The following is a 24,207-nucleotide window of genomic DNA, read 5'->3' as shown; positions in this document are numbered from 1 at the left end:
AATATAATTTGTCACAACAAATCTATACATTTAATTTAATTACGTATATATTTATATATAATGTACATTAACATATAATAATATAAATATTTATTAATTTTACGAATTTATAATATATATTATTATGTATTTGTATTTATTTATACATATTTTATACAGATATATTAAAAATTATCAATGTGGAAATATTGAGTCCTATTTCCTATTTTTTTATGATAAAAATTTTTTTTAAGTTTAAAAAATTTTAATAATTTTTAAATATACTAATTTATCATTAAAAATATTTGTTCGTAGCATAAAAATCGTTTATTCTTCAAAAATCGCAAAAATCGTCTTCGTAATTCCTCACAAAAATCTGTATTACCGACAGTCGGTTAAAAAATTTTATTTATTGACATTTGTCAAAATATTATACTGGCAAAAGAGTCTTTATAAGACGCGTTAAATTTTTTTTTACCAGTTGAAAAATAAATCACGTTGATGTTCAATCAAGTGATTCGCGTTTAATTATAAAAATACAATAATTAATTTTTGAATCAATTATTATTATTTAGCTTTTTTTTTAATCAATAAGGATTCGCTACGTTAATAATTTGAAGAACATCAGGGCCAATGATATGTTGATAAAAAGTACAAGCATCACTAATTGCTGTCGCGAGAACCAGTCCTGTAACAATTTTCAAATTGATTAATTATTATTATTTTTGTAGATTTTGGAAGAAAAAATTTTTTGGTCTGCTTTACTGACAGTAAAAGATCGAGTGAAACAAATAAAAATGTCTTATAGTTAGTCACACTCAATTTCCAAGAGGAAGGGATTCAAAAATTGAGAATCTGTTTTACCGACAGTAGGCAAGTGCTGTTAAAATTAATATTAGGGATGCCTTGGGATCGTGTGATTGATTTTAGGAGCAGGCAGGCAAAAACTTTTGAGGATCTGTTTTACTAGCAGTGGGTAAAAGCGGGTAAAAATAATATGAACAATAAAAAGCGTTTGAAAGACTCACTTTGACCTGGGGACTGACTAGATAGAGAAGGGGATTGGCCCTGAGTCTTTCACTTTCGTCAATTTGTCTTCGTATCTCCTCTCTCCTCATACTGCTCAGTACGCTGACTTCCTCTCGAGACAGCGGACTCGTCGCTGTCAATTGGATCGGCTGGGCAACGTCAGGCAGTGATTTTTTTCTTTGCAATGGCATCGCTGGGACTGGTATCGCCTAGTTAAATTTGGTATACAAAAAAAAAGAAAATAAACTCTACTTATAGTACTTTTCATTTTAGTAAAAGGTCATTCGATGGTTTCGTTTGTTGGTAAAGTAAATTTATGGTAGCAAATTAACTCAGTCGGTAAAAGTTTTCATCTCAGTCGGTAACATTTAAAAAACATGATACAAATCCGACACCAGAATTGAGTATGCTATCAAATATAATTTATAATGAATCAAAAGATTTTTTTTTAGTTACCCGCAGAGTAGAATTACAGATCTATGTTACTAACTAAGTCAACATCAGCAATTATTGATCACAAAATCAATTTGTTTTTTTTTTTAGAATTTATTGATTTATTTACACGACTTCAAATCTAGTGTAATTTCTTATTACCGATCTAGTAAAGTCTGATCTTCTTTACCGTTTGCGTTGAAATCTGTTATCATCGGCCGATAAAAAATTTAGTTTCCGATAAAAAAATTTTGAAAGTGTTGGTTAATAATCTGAGCCTGCATTCATCTTTTTTATCGACGTGTAAAAATCTATTTTACCGACTGATTTAAGAATTTGCATTTGTCGACCGAGAAAAAATCTAGAAATCAAGTAAAATAATTTTGAACTTCATGTAAAATCGAAAATTTATAAAAATATGATAAAAAAAAATTATACCTCAACAGGAGGTGCAACAATCCATGACTCTGAGGCTCTACGAGCCATCAGAGCTGGACTACACAAAAGTGCTTCCTCTTCTTCATCTGGCTCTGACCAGAACATTTTTAACCTTGTGCTCTTTTTATAATTTTTAAAATATTAATATTAATATACAATTCTAACCTTGTCTTAATATTTTTTTTTTTTTTTTTATCAATTTCCCCACTGAATATTCATAAACTATTTAAATTCAAATCACGTTCAAAACATGATTAAAAAAATAGTTATTAGTCTAATAAATATTCACCAGATAATTAATCATCACTCTACCACGCGATGGATCAAAACAGTCGGACATTTTTCAAAATTAATAATTAAAAAATTTTAATTAAAAAAAAAATTTTTTTATAGTTCAATTTTAATTTTTTTTTTTTTTTTTTTTTTGAAAAAATCAATTAAGCAGTTAATTAAAAAGGAAAATAAATCAAAATAATATAGTTAAATAATAAAGCGAGGTTTAGTTATGAAGCTAGAGCACAGACTGATGATCGGATGTACCTCGTATGACAAAAATAACTCTAGATACTTAAGAGACAACTCCCTGAAGATGTCCCCACTTAGTCAACATCGAAATAGCCAAAAGCTTAACCGTGAATTATTTATTTATTTATGTTTTTTTTTCTAGTTTTTTCATTCTCATATATTTTTTCTACCCACACAAATTCCGAGCACTTAAAAAATTAAAAAAACATTTTGACGTAAATATTTTTAAGAATTTTGTAGATCTTTTTTGGGGGTGATGAAAAAAAATGAATTATATAGTTATACATATGTAAATATATACATTTATATATAATGAAGTATATGAAAATGTGATATATGTGTAGATGAGTGTAAATAATTAATATTAAAAAGACAGCAGTGTCTAAGTTTAATTCAAAAATAGACTACACGAAAATAACACTAGTCGCTAGTTAACTTGTACTAACATTCGATTGGACTTCACAGGGATTGAGTGAGACAATTTTTCAGACAATATATATATGTATATGTTGATGTTCATAGTTTTTTAATGAGTCATTTTAGTTTAGAGAAATAAATTGTGATATAATTTTATTTTTTTCGGGAACTTATAAAGCTTTGAAATTTTGTAATTTTTGAAGAAATTCAAATTTAGAGATGGGAACGGGATAATTTTAAAGAGGGAACTTTGAGGAATAATTTTCATTTTTGTTTGATAGGGTTTCGATTAATAGTTTTCGAGATATCGATCTGCATAGATCTGCGAAATGATGAGAATTGTATGGTAAAATTTTCAGTTTTGGACTTTTAAAATTTGTAACTTTGAAACTTATTAATATTAAGGAACAGGATTAGGCTCATTCCAAAGTAGTGACTATTAGCTACAACTTTTGTATAAAAGATTTTTGTCTAGGATTGAAAACTTTGGAGATATTAATTATTGAAGGTGGATAATTTATTTGAGATACTACAGATTTGATGAAATCTTTTTTTTGGTCACTTTTAAAAATCCATAATTTGAAAGCTTGTTGAGATTAAGGGACGAGATTGGGCTCATTTTCAAGAGGGAACTTTAAGGAACAATTTTCATTATTGTTTGATTAAGTTTCGATCGGTAGTTTTCGAGATATCGATCTAGATAGATAGAAGTAGATTAAAAAACGATTTGCATGGTAAAATTTTGACTTTCAAACTTTAAAAATTCGTAACTTCTAAACTAATTGGGATAATCACTCGTTCTTGGTCTCATTTTGAAGCTAAGACCTCTAGCTACAATTTTTGTTCATGTCCTATCGACCTCCAAGCAGTAGTTTCTAAGATATGGGTCTATATATACATACATCTAGTCATATTCACTTACTGTGGAAAATTTCTCTGCATGTTGCAAAAAATTAACTTACCCCCCACCCCTATTTTTTCTATAACTTAAAAATAGGAGAATTAGAAAAACAACATGCATCTATATACATATTTTTTATAATTTTTTGTTAATTACAGCATAAATACATTTAATTTATTCTAATAGTTTCGGTCCTAATTTTAAACAATTTATCATATCAATGGACTCCAATAGATTTTCATAATAAATTATATTCATTATTACGTTAAATATTTGTGTAATTATAATTACAAGAAAAAAATTAATTAAACTTTACAAAAAAATTGTAGTAAATATTTTTTTGGGAAAACTTAAATGAGAAAATATTTGTGCGAAAATAATTGTTACCCTCATATATATTATATGTATATTTGAATGGACATTTTTGTTTAATTATTTGATATCTTATCGTTACATATATTAATTATAATTCAAGTAATTAAATATCATTTTCTTTTTTTTAAAGATTAGATGAAAAGCTCGAAATTTTTTTTTTTTATAATTTACACAACGCGCTTTAATTGTATATTATGAATTTCATATATAAATATATATATATCTATATATTCTGTTACATTTAAAATTAATAAGCTAATTAATATATTTATTATTAGTTTGTTTTTAAATTATCATTTGTATAGTAATTTTATTTTATTTATTTATTTTATTATTTATCAGAAAATTCAATATTCTCTTCTTGGCACTTTTATTTGTCATTTTTTTTTTTATTCAAACAAATTCATTATTTTATGTAACTCTCTCTTAGTTTTTTTTTTTTTTATCAAGGCAAAGTTATAAATAAAATTAATTTTCATTTAATAATTAATATTAATTCGTAGGTTTATTAAAAAAAAAAAAAAAATAAAAAATCAGCCTTCAAAAAAAAGTTATAAAAAATTATCAAAAAAAAAAAAATCAGCCTTTAAAAAATGGAAAACGTAAGTAGTAATAAATATATTACATGCATATGTATGTAAAAATAAAAAAATTGTCCATAGAAAAGTTTTGAATTTAATTTTTGAATTCAATTCTTTTTGTGAAAAAAAAATACAAATTTTAGAAGACAAATTAAAAATGCATGAATTTTTTATTTTTATTTTTCGTAAATAAATCAACAGAAATTAAAAAAATACATTAATTTTTTTTTAAATAAAAATGGTAGATCACTTAATTTTCTACAAAAAATCTTTGATATTTTTTTTTCATACGTCAATTTATTTAGGCAATAAATCGCATTTGAAATGAATTATAGAAAAAAAAATAAATAATCCGGAGTAAATTTGAAGTGGATACCAAGCGGCCGACTGCTTATTTATTTATTTCCCTTGGAGTAAAATTTACCTCGAGGGAGAGTTTATTTTAATATGAAACTTCAAAATCAAATTGAATGCGGATAGAAATAAAATTTACATGACTTCAAAATCACTCCGCTAAAAAAAACATTTTCCAATTTACCCCGTATAGGGAGTGATTTTTTTTTACTTCGGAATTTCGAGTAACGAAATGAATTCGGGGTCAATTAAGGCCCACATCCACCCGCATTTTTATAAAATAGAATTCAAATTCCAAAAATTTTAATTCAAAAATTAAATTCCTAGTTTTCTATGAACTTCAAAAGTGACCGAACAATATTAAATATATACAAGAAAAAATTAATTTATATTATGTATGTATACATATTTATATATATCACAGGTAATAAGGATCCTGGCATAATAAATATTTCAATAAAAGTTCATTATAATATTTTTTCATTATAATTAATAATATCAATAAATATTTATCTTTCGTTTCTTTCGTCATCAAGGCGCTTCAGTTTCTGGACATTTTTAAAATACACACATATATTTTTTTCTTATTATCTATTATATTCATAAATATCGAATCAAATAATTAATCACACGATTAATTCAGAAATCCTTTTTTTTCTATTGCCAAAAATATTATATTTTTTTATTATCATAAATATTATCTATTGGATCGAATTTCTTTTAATAACTTTACGAGAATAAATTCATATTTATATTAAATGTAAACAGTTAAATTGTCAGTGTATATATAAAGTGTGTCAAGATTCAAATTTTTTATTTATTTAATAAACTATAGATTTAAATATTTAATAGCATGCGTTAGAAAAATAATTTATCTGACAAAAGGCTTCGTGAAGGTGTGGAAGAGAGTAAGAAAATATTTTTAAAAAAATACATATGTATATATATATAATATATACAGAAAAATATAAAATAAATAATTTTCATTTTTGAAAATTTAAGGGATTTTATTATTTTTTTCTTAAATAAACGGTCCCCGCCTCCACACCAATCACGATTTTTATTGTTATTATTATTACTTTTTTTTTATAGATCAATAGCATTTTTAACCGAGCAACAATTTTTTTTTTTCTCAATAAATTTTTACGTTTCAGATATATTAGGGTGCGTAATTTCAGAGCAACATTTTTCTTGTGGAAAAAATCATAGTACACCACAAAAGAAAATTTTTCGCGCAAGAAAAAAAATATTAACTCGATTACGGATCTCACTCATAAAAAAATTCGATTTCTTATTTAAATAACAGAGGAAAAATTTTTTTTTAAGCTTTGAGTATTTTTAACTTGTTAACAAATCGAGTAGACTAATAGATATTTTTGTAGGAAATTGAACGCTCTCCAAAAAAGGTCTCTTATCATTTTTTTATAAATTTTTTTCAAATTAAAGTTTAAAGTACAATAAATTTCGATATTATTTGACTTTTTTGGCGAAACTATTAGACTTTTAACAAAATGTCATAGGACTATTTTTGAAGACCATTTTATCTCCTACAAATTATCTCCTAAAATTTTTTTGAAATTCCGATATGCTCTTTATTTATTTGTATTTGAACATCAATTTCTTTTAAAAAATCGTGTTTTGATTATGATCCTGAAGTTAGCAGACAATTTAAAATTTTCGGATTTTTTTTTTCAACAAATCAATTACAAAAAAATAAAAAATGAAAATATGCACATGTAGAAAATTTAAAAAACTACAGGTGTAATTTTTTCAAATTTTTTTTTTTATAATTTACTGTCTTATTATTAGTCGTCGGCTAACTTCAGTATCATGTTCTGATTTTGATTGATTGTAAAAATAAAAATAGTAGATTTTGAAAATTGTAGAATTTGAAAAAACTCATGAACGGGTAAAATCAAAAATGATAGGAGACCTTTTTTCAATTTCCTACAGAATTGTGTATTAGTCTATAATTTTTTCCCGCGCAATTAAAAAAAAACTGTTGCTCTGAAATGACGCACCCTAATATATGTATATAATATATATGTATATATATATTTTTTCTTATATATTTATTATTAACTATTAATAGTATACATTTATTTTAAAATATATCAAATATATATATATCTTTATATATATTATATGCAGAGAAAAAAAATTGGAGGGCATCTGTTTGCATTATTATTATTATTATTGTTATTATTATTATTATTTATTAGTATTTTTTTTTCATCAATTAATTAAATAATTAATTATTTTTTTCAAGTGTAAAAAATCTGAGTTTTATTTTTAAATTCATTTAAAAATTTTTTTTTTTTTTTTTTTAATTATATCAGATTTATATAGATTTTATAATAAGCTCGGACTTAACTTACTTGCATTGACATTTATTTATATGTCAATGTAAATTAAATTTTAATTTTGAAAATTTCAAATAAATCATCGCGATAATTTTCTATTTCAAGTTTTCTTTCCTCTTGAAAAAAAAAAAATTTTTAATATTAAAATACCCTTTGAAAAAAATCTTAAATTTTGTAGAATTGTAAAAAAAAATAAAATAAAAGTTCGATATTAATTAAATAAATTGTTAATTAAAAAATACTCATAGAGTAGCGGGGGCCTTGGGTGTTGCGTTGAAGGCGGGGACCGTTCCTCTCGTGTCCTGGGTTAGCATGCACAAAATACACATGACAAAAACACACAATAATAAAAATAATTTAAATAAATAAGGAAAAAAATTATTTATCAGCTAGTTAAGTAGTTAATTGGAATGAAAAAAAAATTTGAAAATTTTAATTATGGTAATACTGGACTAAATTATTGAGAAAAAATTTTTTTTATTTTAATAACTCACTTTTATTTTCCCGCCGCCGCCAGCCCCGCCACCACCGATTGATCCGCGAGCAGGTGTAACATACAAGCTCTCAGTACGTTTAGGTTGGACAGCACTAGGTATTATTTCTTGACCGGTACCACGGCGTCTTAACGCACCTTCAAATTGGCTGGTTGTTGGTGCTGTGTATGTTGGTGTAGCTGCACCACTTCCAACAGCTGATCCGTTTAATGGTGTTCCTGATCTCATTATACTTCCGCCTCTTCCAGTTCTATAAATTTGAAAAAAAAAATTCAAATTTTTTTACCCCTCAATTATCGAATCCTGATACAGTGGAAGCTAAACGGGCAGCTCCCACTTTTTTTTTGAAAAAAATGGAGGAAGGGGTAAAATTAAGAAGTGTATAAGTTCCCAAGTAACACATGCTTGAGCAAGATTTTGGTGGCAGTGACTTGAGCAAAACCCCTAGTTAATAGTGTCTTTTTCTATGTATGGCTCTTGCGCAAGATCATGTAGCAAGAAATCGTCATCAAGACTTGTGTATGACTTGTTGAAGGCATTGTACACATGAATATTTAAGATATCTTAGATATGGTGCAGTTTAAAATTTTCTGGCGCATTTCTTGCACCAGTAACTTACGGCAGGTACTTACGCATGGCTTGCTCAAGACTCAAGGTCAATGTGAAGCTTTGAGCAGATCTTGAGCAAGACATGCGAGCTATTTTAAACTATAGTCTTCCTCCAGAATTGAGTTATAATCCGGCAGGAACTTTTTGTGTAAGGCCGGCATTAGATTTGCTATTGAAATCTAGCCACAAGTATCTACAGCAAGACATAGGTAGGAAAAGACACTAACGTCTATCGCTTGAGACCAGGCTTGCTCAAACCTTGAACAAGATTGTTATATGAGTTATAGATTCCACTGTAAAAAAAAAAAATTTCCGGAAGCTAAAATCTTTGTCGATATAGCAAATTTATGAAAATCTTACGCAAGCCTAATCACCAGTGTTCTAGTTGTCTGCGTCTTTAAATGACTGAGTCTTGCTGCAGAAACCGGTAAAGACTTTTAAATTGAAAGTTTTGTGCAGAGTTATAAAAAACTTTGGGTTATATTGTACCTAAAGAATTGTGCAAGCCAACGCATGGCTCGATGAGAAAATTTCTTACACATTTTTTGAGCAAAACTTGCGCAAGAAACTTATTAAAGACATTCACGCATGGCTTGCGATAGATTTGTTCAACAAGCGCTATATATAGATAGGGGCAGAGATACTGATATAGCTCTTGTTGAACAAATCTTGCGTGAGTATGTCTTTCATAAATTTCTTACGCAAATTTTGCTCAAGAAATGCGTCAGTGATTTTACCAACGAGCCATGCGTAAGAAATCTGCACGATTATTTCGTACAATATCATGTGAGTAATAGAAAACTCTTCACTTAAATCTTGGATAAATATCTTGCAACAAATTTATGAATATATAAAGACATAAATTTGTAAGGGTTTTCCGGAAGATATTTATACAAAATTAACACAAGACTGCTACTAAATTGTCTTTCGTATGTCATCTTGTGCAACCTATGTAATAGCTATCAAAGATTTTAGTGACCAGTGTCTTGATCAGAAACTCGGGATGGACATTGTTGCAGGGGATTCTTAGTGGTTGAATAATGGGAAGCTTTAAAGGGTCAGTGGTAGTAAAAATAATAATAATAACAGTGGTAAAATAAAAATGAAAGTAATAGTGGAATAATTCTAACCTTTCACCATCTTGTGATTGTTTATCAACGGACGGTTGACGTGATCCAATTAAGCGGTTTGTACGATAACGATCAACGGAACTATCACGGCTTGGTGGTCTTTTGTAATGATCCAATCTAAAAATACAAATAATTAGTCACAAATATTAATGGCAATTACAAATAATTTGTAAAAAATACGCGAACTGAGTGCGAAGTGGATCATTTTATATAATTTTTTTAATAGAAATTTATTCCAGCATTCAAACTTGTAATTAGAATAGGTGTGGGTTAAAATAAAATCCACAGTAACTTCGAATTACCTCCGGATTTTTTACGCTAAATGTGCAACAATGTCGATTTCTTACCGATCATTCAAAGACTGGGCATTGACGACCGTGTTGGGCCGATCTTGTTGATTCAAAACTCTACTATTTCTTCTTAAAGTGCTAATGTTTTGTCTCAATGCATCGGTTGTGTCTCCGTACTGATTTTGTTGTAACTGTTGTTGTTGTTGTAGTTGTTGTTGTTGAAGTTGTTGTTGCTGTTGTTGATGAACTTGTTGTTGCATTTGCTGTTGCTGCATTTGTTGATAAGCCATAGAATTATAATTCGCGTTTCCGTAATTATTCATTCCCTGAATATAATCGTAATAAACATTAATTTATTACCCGAATTTTTTTTTTAGTTTATTGTTAAGGGAAAAGTCAAAAATTCTAAAAATATTAACTCTACATTGCTTTTTTTTTGTTTTTTATAAAAAAAAAAAACAGAAAAAATTTCGTGGAAAATTAATGTGGGGTTAAAATCGATGTATCGATTTATCACTCCTATATATCGATTTGAAAATTTTAATCGATATTTAAAATCAAAGTTTATTAGTGAAGAAATAATTTTTGATAAATCGATTTACGACTAAAAATTTAAATTCTTGATAGATCGATTTAAAATTTGAGGTATCGATTTTAATACTATCGATTCAGGAAATTCGATATACCGATTTGATAATCGATCTATTAATTCAGAAGCTAGTATATCGATTTAAAATTATGAATAATATTGATTTCGAGATATCGATTCGATCTTCGACCTATCGATTTAAAAAATTCAATAAATCGATTTAATAATCGATGTATTGATTCAGAAGCTTAAATATCAATTAAGATTGTTAAAAATCGATTTAAATATTGAAATATTGATTCGATTTTAGATCTATCGATCTAAAAAATTCGATATATCGATTTCAATTCTATAAATACTCAATCATAAAATTTTATTACAAACAACTAATCAAATATCAAAACAAAATATATAACAATTCCAACAACAAAAACCCATAAAATTATAGCTTACACCATAAATCTGTTGTGGTAAAAAATTGCTAGGGGCCATACTCGTCGGGTCGTATAAACTCTGGTTTTGTTGATAAATCTACACAAAATAATAAAATAATCCTATGGGGTCCGCGTATCAAAATCATTCATAAATAAAACAAAAACTAAAGAAATTACGATTATTAAAAAAAACAAAGCCAAAATATTAACCTGTTGATTAGGAAATTGATATCCATGTTGAGGTAGATATCCACCGGCGCCACTACCGCCACCTATGACACCACCAGTAGAAACACCACTATTGGTAATTTCTAAAACTTGTTGCGTATTAGCCAACGGCCCTAAACCAAATTGCCCGACATTTTGTGCATACGCATTTGAATTGTTCATCAATAGTCCACCTTCACTAACACCACTTACACCACTCCCACCACCATAACCATAATTTTGACCACCACCATATTGTCCCATAAGTCCGGTATTTTGTGTTACAGGGTTTATTACAGAACTATTATTATTAGTATTATTATTATTATTTGTTAATGGTATTTGATTGGTCATTGGTTTCATACTAGCACGTCTTATCGATTGTGTTAATGATTGATTAAATGTTTGAGTCGAATTTCCTTGATTCCCAATACCGATACCCGCACTAGCGCCACCAACTGAGCTAGGGTCCGCTGCAGCGCCACCTGCCGTAGCGTCAGTAGACTTAACTTGGGTGTTTTCTAACGCTGATGATTTAGCGGAAGTTGAAAGGATACTTTTAGAAGGTTGTGTATCCTGAGGTGGCGGAACGTATTTGGGTATCTCACGATTACGTAAACGTTCAAGTCCCGGTTCACGAAAATCTGGGGCAAATTGTTTAGCTGTTTGTTGAGCTAAATCTGAATCTTGTCGCGCATGATCGGCAGCAATATCCGCTAGTTCCGCTTTACCCCGCGCTGTCGCTGTACGTGAAATAGAGATGTCGGATTTTTGTAAGGCCATTTTACTGGAACGTATGGCTGCGCTTACTGCGGCGTCTATCCTTTCACGAAATTTAGCTGATCTTATTAAAAATATGTGTTTCTTTTTTTGTGAGGTTATCAACACGTTGTTTTTATATTTTCCCTCTTCTTTAGAACCGTCACGAAATGTCGTCACTCCGTAACCATATTTACGGTTATTGAACCATTCTCCTTCGTAACGTAAGCCGTCACTACGTTCAGAGACACCAAAACCTGTTCGTTTATCATTTTTCCATTCTCCTAAATAAGTCTCAGTGATTGAGGCTTCCAAATGTTCATCCTGTAATTATAATTACATTTTTATATTACGGTAATTACTTGACATAAAAATTGTTCGCTGATCTGAGTAGACAATAAAATTCCCTATCAAATGAGTACCAACAACACTATATTTCAGAAAAGTCAAATTTAACGATTTTTGAAAAATTCCGCCATTTTGAATTTTTAACTTCTTTCAAATATATCGATGTGGGTACTCAAACAAACGGAAATTTACTCAGAAATCCAAATATATTACTACTTTTATTTTTAAAAAATTTTTTATTACAATTTCATGTTACGAAAAAATTTTACGACTGAAAATTTTTTTTATAAGAAAAATCAATATGATTTCGGAATAGTTGATAAAATTTTCCTTTGAATGAGTACCAACAACAATACATTACAATAATTTTGAATTTATAAACTTTGTACGACTCATGATGCGAAGCATGAGAGAATGCTTTACGATCGAAAAATTTTTTTCGCCTCACTTCGGCAACTATTTATACTGTTCCGCTCTTTTTCAAATTCCGCCATTTTGGATTTTTTTACTTCGTCTAAATATATCGATGTGGGTACTCAAATAATCGGAAATTTTCTCACAAATTAAATAGTACTAGTATAAAATTAAAATTACTTCAATAACGAATGACGCATTACTATCGGTATGTACTGACGCAGATGCTTGACTATGTGAGCTCTCAGTTGACATCCATGACGCAGAACTAGCATTGCTTCGTATACTACCAACAGTACCACGTTTTTCTAAGTCACCAGTACTTCTTTGCTTACGAATTTTTAAACCCTACAAAAAAATAGTATATTAAACAACTTTGGAAGTAAAGTAAGAAATGTCTCAGACCGCATGTAACAAACATGTGATCTGAGGCTTTCTTATTTACTTCCCTAGGTGTGTAATATACTATTGTCATTTACATTAAAAAAAAAAAAAAGTATTTTTTGTACCGAAAGAATTCCTTTCTTCAATGATTTCTCCGTCAAACTTTTTCGTCTCGCAGGTGGATCATCACTTCGTGCTTTTAATACAAATCCACCTCGGCTATCATCAACCCGACGATCCCTTCGATCTGTTGGTTCTGGTGTCGGTGGTACTGCCGGTGCATCAGTGCTTCTGAGTGACGTTAATGATGCACGGATTTGTTTTGGTGGTTTATAATGACTAGCTAATCCAAATGGCGCACTTATTCTTACTCCATAACCATGGCGCATTCCACGTAACCACTGCCCCTGATAAGTTCCTTTAAATTTTCAAATTAATTAATTTATTTATTTAATTCCTCAAATATTTTTTTATTTTAAATACATCGTGATTCATTTACTGTCTAGTTGTTTTTTAACGTCACATTTTTCATGTTATATTTATTTTTGATTAATGACTTACTTATTTGTCATCACTCATATTTTTTTTCTAAATATTTTCTTGACTAATGTTTTTTTTTACGGCGGGAAATTTTTTTTATTCGAATATTTTAAAGTTTTTTATAAATAATTTAAGTGCTAAGATTTTACGTCATAATATTAAATTAGCTGACAAAAGTTTTCAACAATTCATAGAAATTAAAAGTCAATTATGAAAAGTTATTGACTTTTTTTTTTAAATTAATAAATTAAAAATTAAAAATTTTATTTATTTATGAGTAATCAGATAAAAAATTTTTTTTACCCACAAAAAGGGACAAGTTGATCCGCTTGAATATTGCGGGAAATTTGAAGTTTTTAGTTGAAAAAAATTTGAAAAATTCGTTATTCTTTTTAACTAAACACCAGTAAAATTTTTTATTTTATATATTTACAATTTTCTATACAAATTATGACCGATCCGAGCTCAATCGAACTTGATTTTTTTTTTCTTAACAAAAATAAAAATTAAATTCTATTAATTTTCGATCAAATTAAGAATTCTTATTTTCCAATTTATTATCCGCATATTTGTAATTTTATTTGGCATAAAAAATTTTTGGCAAGATACATAAATTTTCGTAATTTAACGCGCGAGCTTCGTCATCAATTATAATAAAACATTGTAAGTTCAACGGTCATGATAAAACTATAATATTTATATTTAACATCTTAAATAATCCAGCTCTAAATAAAAAAAATTCCTAAGATCTAAAGAAAAAAAAAAAAAAAAAAAAACAGTAAAATAAAATAAAATAAACAACCCAAGGAATTTAAAATTTTCTCTAAATTAATTACACAAAAATTTTTTTTACCAATCCCATTATACACAATTATTAAATAATAGTATCATTAACAATAAGAAAAAATATATATACAAATATATTTTTAAAAAACAATTGTTACAGTCCTGGCTTTTCGGTACGTGGCAAAAGCGGCTCGACCGCCTGAAATAGCGCGCCACGTATCATCATCCAATGTAGTATAGTAATGGTAATAGTTATTTTATTTAACTCGTGTTGTACAACATATATATGTTTAAATATATATATATGTACCTCGTGTTTAGTGAATAAGTATTGGGTGTTGGCGTGAATTAGTCTTGCTAGTGTGTATTTCGGTCTACAGCTTCTTTCCACTATACTAGGATCTTGAACATCCCACGAGGCTATCGCCCGGGAACTTTTATAATTTTATTATTATTATTTTTAACTTCCCGCTATGAAAATTTTAAATTTTAAAAAAAGGGAAGTTACGCTAAAAAATTAGCGGAACGAACGTTAATTAAGTCCGGAGTGAATGCGGAGCGAATGAGTTTGTATTTATTATATCCCCTTGGAATGAAATTCACTCCGAAAGAGAGTTTTTTTGAATATGGAAACTCCAAATTGGAGTGAATGCGGAATTGAATAAAATCTAGTTCACTTCAAAATCAATCCACTAAAAAAAAAACTCCCCATTTACTCCGTATGTGGAGTGATTTTTTATCAAATTCCAGAACTCCGAGTGTCAGAGTGAGTTCAGATTTAAATAAAATCCGTAATCACTCCGAATTTACTCCCGATTTTTTACAGAGTATTGGTTTCGGTCCGATTTTTAAAAATCCAGTTTTCAGACAGAACTTGACGTTTTGAAGTCTTAGGAAAATATTCTGAAAATTTTCAGATGGACGTACGCATCCGCGTGTGTGTGGATGTAATTTTTTTTTGTCATGCAAAATCTTTGGAGCGAATCAACCGATTCGAGCGTTCTTGGTGGCAATCAAAAGAGCTCACTAAGACTTAGAACTGATTAGACTTTGAAGTCGATGGGTCGAGTAGTTTTCGAAAAAATAAAAATTAGAAAAAATCTTTTGAAAGTTTTTTTGGTATGTCTCTAAAAACAAATTAGTGAAAATCACTACTTGGCAGTGAATAGTCACTTATTGCCAGTGAAAAGTATACCACTATTTGAATTAGTGACATACTTTTCACTAGTAAACAGTGAATGGTCACTATTTTCACTATTTCAAATTTAAGAGAGTAATTCATAAACTACTTGTCCGATTTGCATCAAAATATAATGAATTCAAGTCTTGGTGAGCTCTTTTGGATGATTCGTTCCAAAGATATCGTCGGACAAAAATGATTTTTTTCAGTGAAACGTATGTCCTTCGGTTTTTGGAGCTCGAGGGGCTAAAAAATTATCAAGTAATAGTTGGCGAGCTCTCTGAGCTCGAAAACAGCGGGAAGTTTTCAGATTGCAAGAATATTTACTCTAAAAAAATATATTATTTTTCTCAGGGTGAAAAATTCTCGAAGTGAACGCGGATTAAATCCATAATGAATTCGAAGCACAAAAAAAACTTCCTATTTATTCAGTATGCGAAATGATTTTGTGTTAAATCAAAATATTTATCTCTTTTCCAATTAATCTTCAGCACTATGATTTTTCCAACTTTTCAATTCAAAAATTAATATTTTCATAAAAAAAATGTTAGAGCGAAGAAAAATTTTTTTTTCGACCGCAGCCTATTCAAGTCAAAATTACAAGTTATCTATCGAAGATATGAAAAAATTGTATAGAAAGGAATTTATACAGAATTAAATTTCCTACAAAAAATAATTCCATAAATTTTTTCATAAACTCAATAGTTCATAAGTTATATCAAATATATGAACTGTAATTAAAATTTTCTTTGAAAAATTTATTTAATTATAATTAATTTTTTTTTCAAAACTTGTAATTAATAAATTGAATTTATTTGTACTCTGGGTCATGGTCAGTCTAGTATTTTCCGATAAAAATTAATTTTGTTTTAACTAAGATATAAAAATAGAATTTTTTATTACTCTTCCGTTAACTAAAGGCGGGAATTTTTTAAAAAATGAATAGCTGTCAGTGATCTAGATCGTCAGTAATTCAAGTGAATTTTGATGAGTATAAAATCGTTAAATAAAAACGATACACTAAATTTTGTTTTAGTTTAGTTTAGTTTATTCATTTTAAGAGTTGTATGCATCTAAATAAAGCTCTCAAGAGGCAATGAAGCAGAATGAAATGCAATAAAACTTATCTGCTACACTAATGCTACTGTTTTTAAGTGGTTTTAGCTATTATTACTATTTAACCAATCAAAATTTTATTTTACAATATTAAATTTAGGCTGATGATAATAAAACATCAAGTGAAGATAATAAATTTATATTTATTTAATTTTAGATTATTGATTTATAAATTTATTTAATTATCACATTCGTTTATTTAACAATTTAATTATACAAAAATTTTTTCATTCAAATTTCGATTTAATTAAATTTAAAATTTTAATTATTGAATTTTTTTTTCACTGAGTACAAATCGTCGCTTACTAAAGAGAATTTAATTACGAGTAAAATGAGTACCCACATCAGTGAATTTAAATAAAATGTTTTTTTGTTGATTAATTAGTTAACAAAATTTTTTAATACATTTAGCAACTGAGATGAAAAAAAGTTTTTATTGTGAAAATTATCAAGGTAATTATTTAGTCATCATAAATTTTTTTATTTATTCGAATAATTTCACCGCGGGGTGTTTAATAAAAACTATTAATCAATTTATATTTTTTTATTAATTGCCAATGGTGACACGCGTCTTGGTCCCCGGACAAAACATCCCCGACAAAACATCCCTGACCTCGGAGCTTTATTGTCGGGGATATTTTGTCACGAGGATATTTTGACCAAGGATTATTTGTCTGGGGATATTCTGTCGTTTTTTGTTTTTTTTTTTATAGTTATTTTTTGAAGTTTCGAGTATTAGAATAAAATTTAAGTTTGAAGAATAATCTTGATAATTAATTATTATTAATTTTTTAAATAAAGTCCTTGAGTGTACCCATAGTCGCTCACTAAAAGTTGTCATGTACCATTACTCGACCAACACATGACCCTATAGTCGCTCAAAGACAAAATTAATTAAACTATGATAAGTTTATTGATTTGGACAAATAATTTATAAATTATACTACTTTATTCTTTCATAATATAAAATTTCATGAATTTTAAAAATGTATTTAATAAGATATAGTTATAACAATTCTTAAAAAATTCGACGTAATCTAAATTTAATCTAACGAATGAACGTAAAAGTAAAAAATGCCTGGCTAAGCGCGATTTTGAAAACAGCCATTTAATTTAAATTTATAATCTATTATAAAATAATTTGATACATCATATTTTAATATATTTAGATTCACAAATAATTATTTATCAATAATAATATTTTTAGTTGTAATTTTTTTTTATAAAAATTATAAAAAAACGCCTTAAACAGTTAAAGTGAGCGACTAATGGTACTAAGCAGGTATAGGGGCTTTTACCTTAAACCATTCAAATCTTTATGAAATAATTTCTTTGCATTAAAATATTAATTAATAATTTATACTTTTTAAGTATCAATAAAACATTTAAAATGTATATATATTGATTTGAATTAAACTGTGAGTCTTTTATTCAATTAATTAATCAATTGCACTAAAGCTCACAAATTATTCGAATCGAATACTAAAATTCCATTGAATATTCAAATTAAATAATTCGAAAAGTTTGAATTATTTGTGAGAAAATTTTTATTATCTATCGCAAATTAAATTAAAATTTTATATTCGTAATTCGAAACAAATTTTCTAATTCGAATTGTAAAATTCTTAGTATTTATAAGCTCTAGAATGATTCGAAAAATTTTAATCATTCCTGAATTATTTGTAACAAATTTTCATTTACCAAAAAAATTATGAATTCGTAGTTTGAATCGAATATTCGTAATTCAATTCTACTCATAATAAAAACTTACTAATAATAATTAGTGTCGAATATTAAATAAAAATATTCCACTGGAAATTCGAATCCAATGATTCGAAAAATTTGAATTATTCACAATTTTCCGAGCTATTCGAATTATTCGTAAATTATCGAATTGTTTCAATTACCCGCCAGTTTTAAAATTTTTAAATTTATTGAAATATTTTAATTATTCGAATATTCAAATTTTAATGTAAAAAAAAAAATTATAAAAAATTCAAATCATTCGAATAAAAAAAAAGTTTTACTATTAAAAGTAAATGAATCACAATTCATTAATTAATTATTTCTAAATTTCAATTAAAAACAAAAAAAATATTCAAATTTACCTGAATCAGCGTAAGTTTCCGAGCCATAACCATCTTGTAATCCACAAGCCCAAGTTCCCTCGTACCTAGCAGTTGAAGTTGTGGATTGTCTTACACCATAGCGACCTTTAAAGCCTTGAGTCCACTCTCCACGATAAATCCACCGCCCTCGTGTTTCCATACCCAGCCCATGACGTTTCCCATTTTGCCATTGGCCCTCATAAGCCGAGCCACTAAAATACACACACACACAAACATATAAAAAATAAATATATATGTATATATTTACACCCAACAAATTAAGACGACAAAATATGACAGGAAAGAAACGAAAAAAAAAAAAAAAACATGAAAATTAACCTCGGCCCAGTTGAGTCTAAATTTAAAAAACGAAAAAAATTTTCAAGGCTAGAAAAAATTTTCCTCATCCATCAATTAACTTTAATAATAACAAATAAAATATAGTAATAACAATAATGATAATATATTGAATAAATACCCCGTGAAAATAATATTAAACACGAGTGACTGAGCTTTCAGGTCGAGGTCACAGTGACCTAGACTCGACGTCGTACTTGAACCCTCGACCTAATTCACAAGTAAACTCTCCTATTTCCCTACGCTAGTAAATGTCCTCAGAATTTTGAAATCGGTTGAAACTGACAGCTCAGTAGTCGAACCACTTTCATGTCAGCCCTAACTTAGTTTACATTTTTTTACAATTTATGTGTTTCCATAATTTTATTTTTTTTAATCAAATTTTGTTACAACTCCCTAGTTGTCGCGAAATATATTACATAGCTATCAGCGATATTTATGATCATTAGTAATCATTTTTTTTTGCGTTGAAAATTTTTAAAAATTCTGAGACGTGGGATTAATTTTTTTTGTAGACATATGAAATTTTTGAATTAATGTGTCTAATTTTGATGGGCTGTGTTGAAAAATACTATCGGCTTCATTCATATATATTTTTGAAATAGCGATCACTTGAACTGTTTTTTTTTTTATATAAAATAAAAATTTTTACTGAAAAAAATCTAGTAACTTTTTTATTAAAAGAAATTCATAGATTTTTTTTCAGACAAAATATTCACTGTTAAGATCGAAAAAAATTTCTGGGAATTGATTTTGTTAGTTCTGGAGATTTAAAAAAAACATCCCTAGGATTTACAAAAATCACTAGAAGTGCGAAGCATTAAAATTTTCTTTGGCAGCAACTTTTTTTCAAGAAAAAAAATTATATAGAAATTTATAAATCACTAGGAATTTAAAAAATCTCTAGAAATTCAATTTTTATACACGAGCAAAATAAAAATTTTTCGTGTATTTTCAAAATAAAAAACATTCTACACAGAAAAAAAGGATTTCTTGGCGCAAAAAATTTTTACTTGACCCAAGAAATTTTTCTGTATTATAAAGTCAAACAAAACTTTTCTTGGGGTAAGAAAAAATTTTCTCGGAACAAGAAAAAAATTTTTTAGGCGAGAAAAAAATTCTTGAGCCAAGAAAAATTTTTGTCTTCAATTCATAATACAAAATATTTCTTGCGCCAAGAAATTCTTTTTTTCTGTGTAAAAATTAGGAATATAAATTTAAAACAATTTAGCATTTATTAAGATATTAAGCCTTCTAATCTGCAAATCAAGTATCTGACCCATAACTGATGGTCGTGAGTTCGATTCTCAGTTCCGGAATTTTTATTAAAATTAATTAAATAAATTTGTTTGTTCCAAAAATCCGTAATTATTCTTATCATAATTTTTACTAATAAATAAAATTATCTAGACTTGAAAAAATACTGACCTTGGCCAGGTGTAAACTCCAGAAACTTCAAACCCGTAGTGCCAGCTACCGGAATAAGCTCCTTGACCTTTGGGACCAGTGCAAACACCATGCCCATGAGCTTTTCCATCTTCCCACCCACCGCAAAAAGTCCCGCCGTCATCAAAATCAAACCTCCCACCATTAACTTGGGGCCGACTAGTGGAATTGCCGGCAGCAGTACCCGAGGCAGGGCCCACTTGCGATGGACTTGTCGGCAATTGGGCCCCACCAGCGACTCCATTGGGCGCCACGGGGCCCCCTTGGCTCTGCTGTTGTTGCTGCTGCTGTTGCATCGCGTTCATTCGTCACCAGTCGCGTGTATGACTCACTCCCGAGCAATCTTCTTCCGTCATCCTTGCAATTTTGACACTCAATATGACCGGCTCGTCAGATTCCTGCATAATTTTACTTATTTACCATCCTCACACTTTTTATTCATTAAGTAAAATTTTCTAAACAATATTTTTTTACAACACTCACAATTAATTTAATTTTTTGAACGAACTAATTTACATTTTATTTTTTTTTTATAAATAAAAATAAAGTTGTTTATAAATTATCAATACGTTTGGCAATTCTTTAACTGTCAAGCCATTCCGATCCGTCGACGTGGCTCGTATAAATCGGCCAGAGCCTTCTCTTATTCTTTTCTCTCTCTCTCTCTCGTTTACTCTCTTACTCTCTTATAAACTGTAACTCAGTCGTGATCAAAAATAACCGGCCTTCGCCCTCGTAAGAGAAGAATCAGAGGAAAAAGAAAGAGGGTGAGGTCGTGAGAATAACCAGAATATTAATAATAAAAAAAAAATTTTTATTTCATTTTTTATTATTTTTTTTTTTTCCAAAAATTTGTTCAAAATTTTCTCTATCTCCAAAATTTACCAAAGTTTATACTGACTCAGAAAAAAAATTCATTAACTCGAAATTTAAATTAAAAAAAAAAACCGCGAAATTTAAAAATTCAAAATTTTTTTTCTCAAATACAAAAAAAATAGCATGTGGGTTACAGAACGCGTGCGCATTGATCGTATTTAAATTTATATATCAGCAACATATGTGGCGCTAGTGTAGTAACATAAATACACATATAAATAAATATATATATATACACATATATATAAAAAGCTCATATACTGACATGAGTAAGCTCGCAGGGTCTGGTGCTACTTTACCACCGTCTAATGTTACGCAATGGCTTCTATAAGCATCCGTGATCTGTTTGGAATTTATTCCCCCACATCAAATTTTTAACTTTTACATCAAATAAAAAAAAAAAAAAAACAAGAGATGTTTGAATTTTGCAAATGAATTTTAAAAAATGAATGATAATTAATTGCTATATGAAGCGTCTCTAGTCGGTCAAGTGAGACTAGCTGGCCTAGGGCTTCTATTTATATCATGGGGTAGGGAATTGTTCCGCGCTACTAGTGAGAAAACTAGTAGAGAGAGTAAGTTTGAGAATTACTTTCGTATGTGAGTAAGTGAGTTAAATTATTTTTATGTATTAGTTCGTAAGAGATAGAGATTGGAATGGGGGGAGAGAGAAAAAGAGAGAGATACCGATGAGCTTACGGAACCACACTCGTTGGTCAATGCAAAGAGACCGGGTTTAAACCATTTATAAATAGGAGAACAAGTTAAAGAAGAGTTAACGTATCGAGGAAAATCAACCAGTTAAATTTTACACACGATTTTATAGTATATATATATCATATATATGTATGTATGTATCTATCTAGTGCGTATATATAGTTAATATAGACATATATATAAATAAATATATAACCACGCGGTGGCAACGTCGCTCAATATTTATGACGTCCTTATAATATCGTATCGATTTGATGATCTGTTTTTTTTTTTTTTTTTTTTTTTTTGACACTTGAATAAGTAGGGACCTTTTTTCTAATTGATTGGATTTATAAATTTATTGGATATCATTTCAGTTTTTTTTCTTTTATATACAGAAATATTTTATCGATTTTTGAAGATTGTTTTTTTCTGTCTTTGAAACAATTTCATTTATGAGCAATTAGATGATTGTGTTTTGTATTTGTTTGGGTGGCTTATTTTTTCTTGGTAGGGTAAATAATTTGTTTTGACTGGGGGAGATATTTACTTATTGGGTATATGCTGGAGCTTTTTTGGTAAAATGGCAATTGAGTCCGATGTGAGGTTTTTTTGTAAGTGATTTTTTTTTGTGTTAAAGAGATTGAGTGATTTCTGTATGTCAAAATAATTAGGTTCTAATTCTAGTAAATTTTTAATTGAATTTAATCTAGTGAATTTTTCCAACGAGTGTCTAGTAAATTTTTTAGTTAAAGAAATTTAGTAAATCCTTTAATAACAATCTAGGGAAATTAATATTGAAATAAATCTAGTAAATTTTTCGGTCAAAAAAAAAGAATTTGTTTTGAAAAAATCTAGAGAATTCACAATTAAAATAAATCTAGTAAATTTTTTTGTAAAAAAAAACTAGTAAATTCTTCTTAAAAAAAAAAATCGAGAGAACTCTCAACTAAAAAAAAATTTAGTGAATTCTGTTTTTAAAATATTTCAGGGAATTTTAAATTTTGCAAAATTTAGAACCTTTTCGTTAATCTAGGGAATTTTTTAAATCCAGCCTTACCAACCTCCGGAAACAAATACCTAGTGTTTACTTAGTGACTTCAAAAGCACTTAAAATTTAAAAAAAAAAATTAAATTCACGTAACCAATTAAAAAAAAACACAAAATCACCATCACTTCACAAATTTATTTTTTCCTTTTCATCATAAAAAATTAAAATTACCAACTCACATTTTTAAAATCCCTATTACATTTTCCTCTAAAAATGAATAAGAAAAAAAAAATATGTACTACTTAAACTGTAGGTTAAAACTAAAATATTAACGCGCCGTCTTCCATCACGAGTACTACTACCACTTTTTTTAAAATCTTCATATTAATTTTTCTCTCTCACACTTCTCTTTCCTTCTCCCTCTCCCTTTTTTAATTTCCCCTTCTTATTCCATTTGTTTCGCCTCTTGGTTTTCATCAACTTATACTTCTACTACTTATACTTGTACTTCTTTATTTCATTTTCTTATTCTACTACTTCTCTTCTCTGGTTTAGTTTAACTTGCAAGTAAAGCCAACGAAAATTCGGTCACGGAAATTTCTACGTCGCGGAACTTTAAGATGATCACAATTAACACAACACAACACTAATAAATTTTTAAATCTTAATAAATAACTATATATAAATATATGATCTCAATAAATAATAAAACAATTTTTAAAAATTAATACCATAGATCCTCTTGATAAATATAAATATATAACTCACTTTTATTAAATCATTAGATGGAAAAAAAAAATAAAAAAAAAAATTATTTATTTTTACCTGCATTTATTAATTTTTGATTGCAATTGTGATAACAAAATTTGTAAATTTTTTTTTTTACTTTTTTATGTTTCATTAATATTTTTTTTTTTTTTTTTTTTTTTTTTTTTTTTATAAATAAATTTTTTTTTCTAGGTACTTGGACTAGGACAGATCCGTATGAATAAAAGTAAGTACAAGTATCCGCAATTGTCAAGGTGGTGGCATGATTGCGACTACTGACTACTGAAGTCG

At 28.1% G+C, this 24,207-nt stretch overlaps 2 protein-coding genes across 10 annotated transcripts in view; one reads left to right on the top strand and one right to left on the bottom strand.

Annotated features, from left to right (window-relative positions):
• The window catches only part of LOC130673431 (RAC serine/threonine-protein kinase), a 71,986-nt gene that overhangs the window by 33,107 nt on the left and 14,672 nt on the right, over window positions 1–24,207 (top strand). Inside the window, exon 2 of the mRNA XM_057478433.1 lies at window positions 24,109–24,142. Within this exon, the coding sequence (XP_057334416.1) occupies window positions 24,109–24,142 (34 nt within the window). The remainder of the gene's footprint in view (window positions 1–24,108; window positions 24,143–24,207) is intronic.
• LOC130673430 (uncharacterized) lies at window positions 6–24,207 on the bottom strand. Of its 9 annotated transcripts, none has more exons than XM_057478424.1 (12): window positions 23,974–24,207; window positions 20,568–20,983; window positions 18,783–18,994; window positions 13,178–13,470; window positions 12,849–13,016; window positions 11,151–12,230; window positions 10,960–11,037; window positions 9,975–10,243; window positions 9,628–9,744; window positions 7,889–8,138; window positions 1,008–1,217; window positions 11–667 (listed from the first exon to the last, which is right to left on the bottom strand). In XM_057478424.1, exons 2-12 carry the CDS (start codon window positions 20,888–20,890, stop codon window positions 581–583), a joined length of 3,087 nt encoding a protein of 1,028 aa, XP_057334407.1. In that variant the 5' UTR covers window positions 20,891–20,983; window positions 23,974–24,207; the 3' UTR covers window positions 11–580. The 9 variants fall into 9 exon arrangements, with proteins under 9 accessions (XP_057334413.1, XP_057334407.1, XP_057334409.1 ...); XM_057478426.1 differs by lacking the exon at window positions 23,974–24,207 and adding an exon at window positions 23,218–23,916; XM_057478425.1 differs by lacking the exon at window positions 23,974–24,207 and adding an exon at window positions 23,222–23,916.

This window comes from Microplitis mediator, chromosome 8, assembly GCF_029852145.1.
Source record: "Microplitis mediator isolate UGA2020A chromosome 8, iyMicMedi2.1, whole genome shotgun sequence".
Classification (NCBI taxonomy): domain Eukaryota; kingdom Metazoa; phylum Arthropoda; class Insecta; order Hymenoptera; family Braconidae; genus Microplitis; species Microplitis mediator.
The sequence above is the reverse complement of the archived record's forward strand: the minus strand, read 5'-3'. Positions and strand labels throughout refer to the sequence as shown.

Bases quoted from the DNA above. Each gene is read 5' to 3' on its own strand.
- LOC130673430 (XM_057478424.1), bottom strand. From the start codon at position 20,890: ATGAACGCGATGCAACAGCAGCAGCAACAACAGCAGAGCCAAGGGGGC. The intron at 12,231-12,848 runs GTAATTTTAATT...TTATAATTACAG, and splicing joins ATGCGTCATTCGTTATTGAA to GATGAACATTTGGAAGCCTC. The intron at 8,139-9,627 runs GTTAGAATTATT...TCAAATTTATAG, and splicing joins CAATCACAAGATGGTGAAAG to AACTGGAAGAGGCGGAAGTA.